Source organism: Ylistrum balloti, unplaced genomic scaffold (genome assembly GCF_031769215.1).
Source record: "Ylistrum balloti isolate Yb309-2 unplaced genomic scaffold, AGI_CSIRO_Ybal_v1 Utg370508, whole genome shotgun sequence".
In the NCBI taxonomy this organism is placed as follows: Eukaryota; Metazoa; Mollusca; class Bivalvia; order Pectinida; family Pectinidae; genus Ylistrum; species Ylistrum balloti.
The window spans coordinates 997,000-1,007,973 of record NW_026782328.1 but is presented as its reverse complement, the minus strand read 5'-3'; the positions used below and the strand labels follow the sequence as shown (position 1 = coordinate 1,007,973).

Below are 10,974 nucleotides of genomic sequence, written 5' to 3'. Positions count from 1 at the left end.
TGTCTTGAGCACTATTTTGAGATAAATCTGATAGAAAATGCAGACATCAATATCAATAACTCTACAAAGTATGAAAAGCAAAATCAGGTTAACTTTATTTTCAATTCTTTAGAATTCATGAAAAATTCATCGAACACAAGACTGCAAATGTGATATCACTGACTTAAATATAGATATCTAAATCTGATGATATAGATCTTTCATCATTTACTGTCAATAATTACACATATACAATTTCATTTAATGATGAATTTCAAATTCTAATATTTGAAAATAATATCACAAACTTAAACTTTAAAAGAAAAAGTAGAATTTCCCACTATAATTAACGTCGGGTAGCAGTTTAAACTTTTTCAACAATTAACCAAAGCATCAATTGCAACAGAAATCAATAAAAGTATTTTTCATATCCCTAACTACCTGAATACCTGTATGGAGTTTGTTTACATAAGTATTTACCGGAAAATATCTTGCTGTTTTTTTTTTGCAGTATCAATTTAATTACAGTCAGCAGTGATACAGATGCAGTATTAAAATCAGCACTATCACTTACAATTTTAATTACAATATGACCAGCTCATATTTATTTATTTGAAAAAAAAATATTATGGACATAATAATCTTCAGATCATCATAACTTGTTTTTAAAAACTACGCAACTTTGATAACATTTTAATAACAATACATATTAACAATGAACCAACTACATTAAAATGCACAAATATAGGACATTCAGGCAGCAATAGAGAAGTTTTCACCATTTCTTTTCCAACTTTCAATAACATTTCTCTGAATTATTTATCAATGAAATTTCCTTCATCCAGATTTCTCTTAGAGAGTGTTTTCAACCAAATAAACACTATCCTCCCCCAACCCTGATGGTGTGTGGTACCTGTGTATGATCTGGTTTTAATTGAACCATTTATTTGAAGATTAATCCTAGAAACTCTTCGAATGATTGAAAAGAAAAAGGCCTTTACCTGAGAGACTTAATGGGACAACAACTACATCTTACGATCTTGTACATAAGGTCTGGTCCGACCCATAAAATCATTTAGAGCATGTTGCATGTATTTTGCCTAAATCTCTGATTTTGTATTTCTGAATTCGCCATCCTTAAAACAGATTTCTTTCCTATCAAAATCCACCACCTATCAATACCTCCTTTCTGTGTTTCTGGATTCATGAGACAAAAGTCATTGATTTGATATATCAAGAAAAATGCAAAAACTGAAGTGACCAGTTAAAATTTTATCAAACAAAATTTTGTTATAAAGTATACAATGAACAATTAATTATGTGTAAACAAAGAATCAAAGTGATAACACAGAATTATGAATTATACTGAAGTTGCACTCTAGAAATCATAAAATAATCCTATTCTAATAGGGTAGATACATTTCTCCCATGTATATTTTCATTCTTTTCTTTTTTTCTTATATAAAGAGTCAGCTCCTGAAAACAGGATTTTTTCAAAATCTTAAATTGGCTGTCAGAATCACCCAAAGTGGTCTTGAATATTTTCAATTAAAACATTTCCCTTCTAATACAAAGTAGACTAGAAAATGTAGCACAAAATTCAATCATGTAAAAATTATTAGTAAATTTTCATTGGACTACCAAAAATGTGTCTTATTTTGAGAAAATCACAGACATGGAGACTAGGTAGAAAAAATACATTTCTATCTATTCCATTAGTAAATTCAATGTCATATATTTAGTATTAAACTTATACATCATTGTTTTTGTTCTAAAATCAAGCATCCTTTCTCTCAGTTCTTGTATACAACAGTAGCTAAAATCTTGTCAATCAAACTTTGAAATGGGATTTTTTTAAAACATTGATATCAGTCACTATGTTAAAAGTATGTTTATTAAATTGTTGATATCATAAATATATGATATGTAATTAACCACAAATCCATGTCCAAATTGAATAGAAATGTACCTTACAAATAAGTCATTTGAGTTATGAAAATATTCCTGATTTCTAATTACATTATAACTAGCTGTACTTAATGCATAAAGTTACAGAAATTTTTGAAAATCCTGGTGAAACTTAACCTCTAGCTTTTTCTAGTAAGAAGCCAGATAACTAGATAAATCTATTAACAGAACCAATACAGTAGATAAATGTGAGTAACCGGGTATAGGCAAATCACACGGTCTACAAAATACAACACAGATAAGATACATTATAGGTCGGACTCCTTTCCTCTGGATTTATTTCTTTGATGTATAACTGTAACAGAAAAACAAAGATATATCCTGCACTGTCCTTACTGCTGTTTAACAAAAAAAAAAAAAAATCTTGAAAATCACATCAGAAATAAATTATCTCTCCAATGTAATGGTGATGTCTTTCAGTCTTTTATGAACAATGAATACAAGAACACTATTATTAAGTATTCATCATCTGTTCAGAGGATCAGATCTCACCTGAGAATAATCAGCTCTTGATAAGGAGGATTTTCAGGGGTTTTTCAAGTTCGTAAATTCATGAAATTTTTTAACGATCCATAGGATTATGCAGTTAAGTTCTTAATAAATATAAATAATAATTAAAACAATTAATTTAAATAATATACATGTAAAAATGTACTGAATAAAAACACAAAAATTAAAAAAAAAAAAAAACAGAATACCAGTACATATTTTAAGTTTGCTTAACAGCTGTAATAATCTTTTTTAACTTGAAAAAATGTGAAAAATTTATCAATAACTGCAAGCCAATGCATGGAGACATACCATACACTTTTACAATTATACAAATTCTATGTCAAGCACTACCACAATACATTATTTAAGTTTCAATTGACTTTAGAAGTGATATCTGTCGATTTTCTGCCAATTATAACGTGTCAGTTTTTCATTACAGTCCATAAGATGCAAATTTCTCAGCAAATTTTTTGCCAGTATCCAATTTAGAAAATGTTCATCTGTAATGATTTGTACTTCCAAACCTCTGGAACCATTATATGTATATCTGTCCTAAATTCATTTAACTCACTCCATCATAAACCATGGTTATTGCCTGCTTGGTGAGCCAATTGTATATGTTCATCTATATTGTGTAAAAAATAACTGCTGTGTAATCCTCATAGTCAGCAATAATCATCACATATTTATGTTTGTGAAAATAAAAATATGGTCGGCATAGAGAACTGCAAGAATATTGTGAGGCAATAAATTCTTCGCATTCCTCTATAACAATGACAAAGGGAAAGAATTATTATTGGGACATCAGACCTGATTTCAAAAATTTAATCTCCATCGTGTAAAGATATACTCTGAAGCAAATTGCTCTAGATAATGTGTGTCACAGCAATCAATGGGATATAACTCTGTAATGAAGTATATATTGTCTAGTTCAGCGGCATGTTCCACCTACCTAAAAGTTATTTACAATAATAAGCATTTGTCTTTGACAAAATGATGGACTGACTGCCAGATAGAGTGTAGACTTTTAGTCTCCCCTAGCATCACCAGTGAAGAAAGCACAATGTTTTAAAACTTAAACAGTTTGGGAAAAAATTAATGGAAAGAATAAAAGTTGAAAAATAAACCTACCCCCAAACTTGGTTTGGAGGACATACTAATAAATGACACATTTGATAATTTTTCACAAATACACTAATAATACATCATATATTAGAGACAGTTTCTTGGAAATGCATGTACTTGTTTTAAATGTTACTTATACAAGTAAATGATAAGTATAATCACTGCATTATAACACAGTTAATGTTCCATAACTTTAACTTCTATTCATTATTGAAGATTCATATTATATCAACACAAAGATTTGAGAAATGTTTTTTTTGTTTGTTTTTTGTTATCTATGTAACGATTCGTCTAAGAGTAAAAAGACTGATAGAAAATATCCAGGAAAGAAAATACTTAGAAGTAAAATCATAAACTGTTTCTTGCTTGAGACTGCAGGGTACTTTAACTTGAGATTTATCTCGCACATTTTCATCAAATAGTTTTGATTTAGAAATATTTAAATTCTGTTTCTCTGTACACTTTTCTGTGATTAATTACACTGATGAAGAGGTTCCATTGTGTTCTTCGAAAACAAAATCTTTTATCTCTGGATGATGCCATTTTTCTGAATATAATCTTTCAGAGACAAAGTCATACGGGTTATACTAATCTCTGGCTACCCGATGGGACCTGAAGGCTGTAGGACATGTTAGATCTCTCTGAACCACAAAGAACGACTGTTGATACAAAATCTCTCTGTGTTATTTGGCCCATCAGGGAAAACATGACCGAGGTGAGAATCGCACTGAAACAAAACCAATAATTACACAAGCTTAGCACAAACAGAAAACAGGACAAACTTTTATCTACAATGATATGGGCCGATAATAATGTCTTAATATGCTTATTGAGGGCTTTAACAGAAATTATAATACCAGGGTATGTATTTAACCTGAATATTTCAATCTATCACATATTTATCTTTTCATTCATCATATAGGTAATATAAATTGAAATCAATTCTAAGACTGAAATTTAAGATTATTGCTCTAAATGCTTAATAAATATATTCACATGAAAGACTTACAAATATCCAAACTATTACTCAAATAATTGATTACAGATTCAATAGCAATTAAATGCATCAGTCATTACCACTGACTATCAGATTGCACATTTCATGCAAATGTCTATATGTACAGAATAATCATATTTTATGTTCTTTCTATACTTACCTTCTATTATATTCTATGATACCGGTGATCATGACCTTTATTTTTGAAGAAGTATGACCTTTGACCTCACCTTCATATCTGGTAAAGATTTTCTGTACATACATCTACGGTAATGATCCTTGACCTGACCTACATCTCTGCACATATATTTCTGTATAGCTTTATTTGTATATGCACATATATCAGCAATTACAACCTTTGACCTGACATAAATATATATTTGTGTACACAAGAACTGATTGTTATGACCTTAGAAATGACCTACCTTTTTACAGATGACCTCTGTCCTGATCATACTATCACTGTTGTCGGGTCGTCTGAGAACATTTGAGCTTCTCTCATCTCCGGAATTTTTGCTGTATACTGCAGTAAATGAAGGCCACCCTGTACCCGAATCATACTTTGTTTCTGAGCTGGAATAGATTAATCAATATATAAATGCTTTGATATGTACATTGTACAAGAAAAACCTTTTACAGGGATATTCCATACATGTTAGGATTTCATAAGATGCTTTTGAAGAAAATAGTACTAAATTTACTTCTGTTCTCCTGGAAATCGTACACCTCAATCAATTTATCAATTAAATAAACATATGATATATAATTTGTGGAAATTCCTTATGATCAAGTAATTCTTCAGTTCTGGATTTCCTATATTGGCTGAGACTATTTCCATCAATTGTGTCTGTCCAAACTGACCAAAGAAGAGATATTTTGATGTCATTAGAATGAGTTCTTAAAAGGTACAGAACAGCCAGAAATTTTGCAACTTGGGTGGAATATCCCTTTACAAGTATTTCATTCCAATGTATATTTTGTTTAGATCTTCATGTGCCATGGTGAATAGTAAAAATTTTGAAAGATGAGATTACTTCAGAATGCGTTCCTCTGCTTCTGATTTGCCTTTTCAAGCACAAGAGCTGGAGAGCCCCTCCAAAGATGTCTAGGGTCAACCTTTGAAAATGACATTAATTCACCTATGGTTGATCAAAAAGTAACTTTCTACAAGGGCATCATATAGATGAATAGGTCAAATGCAACTATACACTAGTTGGCAGTGTACATGTTCAGAACACTGGTTCAAATACCTTCGAAAATAATTTTTCATGAAAACAAACTTTATAAAGAGCCTGTACTCCAGAAAACAACAGACTAAAATTATAAATGTTGTATTTATAATTCTGGATTTTTGAAAAGTAGTTTGGAGACTACCTTTAAAACACAAATTAAACATAACTATCATTTGTTTTGGAAAGATATGAACATTTTCATAAATGAACGTTAACAATCCATATATGATTCTCAGCCTCATTTGAGACATGTAATCACAAAATGAATGCACATGTACAGTTAATGATACCTCAACAAAACAGGTAGCATATCACCATGCAATCAACCTTTCATGCCTAAGCCTTATGGCTATAGATAAATAAATTTTTTTTCACTGCCTAAATGGAGTCTGGCTATGCTGGATGGTGTGCAGTAGCAAATATCCATTTACCTGAACAGCTCTGCCCCATAGCAAATATCCATTTACCTGAACAGCTCTGCCCCACAACAAATACAGTCATACATTCCCTTCTCAAACTTATTTACATAGGCACCTGTGAAAGGCTGAAACAGAACAAACATATTTGTATAGACACACGTAAAACTAATTGCTAAAGCAGAATAAATGTCTATATCTGGATTGGATGCATTTCTTATTACTATATATCTGCTTGTAAAATATTCATCGGAAGACTAAAACAGAAATGCATTTTCAGATCTGGAAAAAGTATGCAGAAAAATTGAGCTAATAGAAAAGATCACTGAACCATTAAATAAGTAGACTCCCATCAATGGATAAAGAAATATTCAAGGAAATAACACTATGGCAGCTGTAACTGGGTTGGAAATTACCCTTTTTATCATATCTACATATAATGCTTCTAGAAAAAATATATTAATGCAAAACATACCGGTTCTGTGTTTTTTTCCCTACACACCAAGTACTGCTCTGGTGTCAGACGTTCCTCCCAGTGTTTATTGGAAAATGTACGTGGGTCTTTAGGATCAAACTGTGCTGATGGAGAACCCCCTGAGATAAAGAAAATGAATTCATTATTTTATGATTTTCTTTTATATTTTTTGTGCCACATACACTTGGAATTATCTGTTTTCAGTTTCACAATTTACTACTGTATTGCATGGTTAACATTTAAATGTATATTTGTATACATAACTGACAACTGATCACAAAAAAGCTATTACCACCAGCTTAGAAGAAGACCTGGCACTGAATGACACTGACTCAGAGTCAGACACTCATATCACTGAACCAACATCGTATAGTTATGAACACTACAAGTATGTACATGAGGACTCTACTTCGGTCCTGGACTCTACCTTTTGTCTAAATGAACTATCCTATTATCTGAGAGACAGAACTATATCTGTGTATAGTATATATGGCATCTCTGTAAAAATAACAAACCCTCTGTGAGGTTAATTCTTAAGAACATATTTTCAACAACTTTTAATTCTTATTACCTTTTGACCGTACTTTAGCGGGTGATTCTTAATAATTGTATATCACATGATTAGAACAATCAACTTCATGTACCATATTTTACACTTACGCTCTCCGATTTTCTATGTTGATTTGTTTTGAAGGCGGTTGGCTTAGCCAACCGAAACATGTAAACCAATAAAATCTAAATCCACGGAATCCCAGGCGTTGATGCTCCATCCTTCATCTTGTTGTACCTATCGTCTATGGAGCTCTGCTAGAATACTCGTATATCCACTAGGATTCCTGCTCCGAAATATCTATCGATCAGTACCAACCACGGGACATTGGACCCCTCAGCCCCTTTTTTACTTTACACTTTGTATACATTTGTATATTACAGTAAACTCAGTGGAGAAATGTTTAACAACTTGTCATGTTTTATAAATATAGCTTGACATTTTTTTTCAAAATCAATTTTAGCTGTAAATTGAATACACCTACAATTACTGGGTTAGACATTTTTCCCTTTAGTATTGACACAGATGTTTGGATTACTGGCAAAGTAATATGAGAAGAATATTACAAATTTGCCAAAGAGATTTTTCAGATAAAATGTGTAAACATGTTTGGAAACATAATAACAATTTACCAATCAAAATGCCACTAAGCACAATTTGATGTAATTATGATAAAACCTCCCAAGCAAAAGTTTAAAGTGAGGTCCATTTTGAACTTAGAGGTAGGATATCTCCAGACAAAATCAAATATGCACAAAAAAAGGAGCAAATGACATTCACATTTTTTAAATATATCTATGGTTAAAAATAGCATCCTAGCATAAACAATGTCACTAAGCAATGCGGATATGACCTGAAAGACAGTTTCTGTCACTCAAGTTCATTAAATCAATTAAAATTATTACTTTTGGATCCTTATGGTAAGCTTTGAGGGGAGCATGTTACAGGTCAGGTTGCAAAGTTGTGATGCCTGAGGTAACCCTAAATAGTATCATTCATCACTCTTGGCGAAAATAACAATAACATGTAATGTTCAAGCCTTATAACTTTCAAAGAGATTGGTGAATAACTGTGAATGCTGACAAATGCAAAGTGTAACAACACTTTGAAGTTATCAAATAAAATTGCCATTCAGGAAAATGCATTATAATGCCATTACTATACAACTTGTTCAGATCACGACTAATCAAAAAGTGACAAAGCTGGTATCTTAACAGCAAACAGTTTGTGATCATTACACAATATAATGCTATAGTGTAGCACCACTATGCTCCATGAAATACTTCCACAACTGCATAATTAAAATTCAATACATATCCTTTTTAATTGACCTATCGGTGTAAGGTTATAGCTAGCTTATTACTAATTTTGTCAGCTAATATTGTCGTATTTTGTACTGATAACTCCCTTACTTGGTTGCACATGTAAAATAACTGGCATAAAACTTAAAAAAGTCTCCAAAGTGTCAGCTTCAACTACTAAATAATACGCAACCATTATTCACAATCAACAAAAAATGTAGTTTACACAGTAAAATACCTGTTTGTCCCTTTTTTCATTCAATATTTTAAAACTCTCTATATAGGTCACACCAACCCAGTGGGAACACTCCATCCAACCAAGCATTTATACCATAATTACAAATGACATAATCCTGTCCCAGTGACCTATTTTTTCAGTTAGAACAAACGTGTACAAAAATTAAATTAAAAGATATTAAGATAATGACATGTTTCAATACGTGACTACGACTATAAAATCACCGAGCAGGCAAAACAAAAATACCCAGTTGGGATTCGGTGGTTTGTTTACGTGACCGAATTATCAATAACCCAAACAATTGCAAGAAAGACGTCTGACAGCAAACGTTGACTTTGTAAATCAACACCTTTTTCAAGCTAGATAATAACAACCGTGCTCTCAAATAATACGCTTGATCGAATAAAATAGATTACGGTAGACAGTCAAAGAAAAACAAACAGAAGAATGTGTGAAAACGACATATGAGCATGGAATTTCTCCTTCAGTGACCCTTGTAAACTCACATCTCACGGCCTGTTGAACCGCTGGAAAAATCGTTTTCGATGAATGTAGAGATGTTGCTCTAGATGCGTGCAGTCTGGATGTGCATGCTATACGACATAAACTGCGCAACATTTTCACCGAGGAGGACATGTTGTGTATAGCCTGTGCTTTTCACTTGGCCTAGACTGTTTGCAGACCTCAGGAAAATTTCTCTATGTGCCGTCGGATGACGTCATGGAATCTCCCCGCGGAAATTTCTCGAGCAAAAGGGAAATTCCCTCTTCGCTAAAAATAGCGGAGAATCCATCTAAATACGTCCCCGATCTCATAAACGGAATACCACTGTATCCATAACTCTATGCATGTATAGCAAAAATCTGTATTTTTAATGACATTAAATCAATTAGACATGATAGCAATAAAAGAGTAATAAAACGAAAGACGGATGGCCTAAATGCAATCAAACTGTAATGTCCTACTGAAACGTTGAAAATAATCATTACAGTTACGTGTCGCTTAAAATAGATGCCGCATAAAACTTTAAACAACAACAGTTAGAAATTCATAATTATTGATAAGTGATATAAATAGAACATCTTATTTCACTTTGTTTATACCCAAGATTAATCACGTTTAATGTGTTTGAGAAACAAATAACTCTTTAGCATTGAATATAAACATAAAATGTAGTAAAATGTGATAGTGTTGAAAGTAGGAACACGGAGTAAAATCATGGAAAAATCCTATGACATGTCAACATGTAAATATATTCTGTCTAAGTGTTTTATGAAACGTTTTTAGCAATGCTAGTCATTTGTCACTAGCTAGCTAATTGTCTGATGAAGGTGACCTTGTAGTCATCGAAACGTCACACTCTGATCTTCTTCTGGTTGTGTTATAAGAACTTGTATTCTATTGACATTACCAACCTACAGCAAATGATAAAAAGAGATAGTGAGATTTTCCTCTGCTGACATATTTCGTTTCATTTTATTGAGACCAAATGTTTCTAAAATTACATTTAAAAGACAGTCTTCTTTAGGAAAAGTGCATATCGTTTTCAATAGCATGCAAACCTAAGATTCTTCAACTACGGGTTAGTTCCAAGTCATACTTAGCCTGTACTCGCCTTAGATTGACGTCCCTTATGTTATATAAAATGGTTTCAGCCATAAATAGTTTATCTTCATTAAGAGGTCGAACTTTATCAGAAAATAACTGGTTAAATTGTGTTATTATCACATATAGCGTCATATTTCAAATAATTTAAAATAAGTTCAAACCGCACCATTTATATATCCCTTGGGTATGTCACCTATGAATGTATACTAGTTCACCTGTCGATGCTAATATTTCCAGCATCGATTTTACCATAATCTTTCACCGCCCGCTCCGAAATGCATATTTGTGGCGCGATATTGATTTCTTGAGCCAGTGACCAATCAATAGACACCAGTTGTTTTAATTACTAATGAGCATGCGCGACATTGGTAAATTTCGTTTCATGGCAGTGTCGTCTATTTTGAATTTTAGAAAGTTTGAGCGAGCAAGTGGAGGCAATGACTCATTGAAAATAACTTGTCGTATGCATTTATTTCAAAATTATCCTACCAAAGTAAATACGGTTTATTGAATTCTATATATTTCTGTTTGCAGTTAAAAAATGCAAAAAAGATAGTGATATCCTCATCAAAACGAGTTCATTGAGTTTTCCC

General features: G+C 32.1%; 1 protein-coding gene across 1 annotated transcript; it reads right to left on the bottom strand.

Annotated features, from left to right (window-relative positions):
• Window positions 1-71: 71 nt before the first annotated feature.
• On the bottom strand, window positions 72-9,445 carry LOC132555590 (methionine-R-sulfoxide reductase B2, mitochondrial-like). The gene is made up of 5 exons (XM_060219934.1): window positions 9,280-9,445; window positions 6,685-6,803; window positions 6,261-6,337; window positions 4,987-5,134; window positions 72-4,291 (listed from the first exon to the last, which is right to left on the bottom strand). The coding sequence occupies exons 1-5, from the start codon at window positions 9,407-9,409 to the stop codon at window positions 4,196-4,198; spliced, it is 570 nt and encodes a 189-aa protein (XP_060075917.1). The 5' UTR covers window positions 9,410-9,445; the 3' UTR covers window positions 72-4,195.
• Between the last annotated feature and the right edge of the window lie 1,529 nt (window positions 9,446-10,974).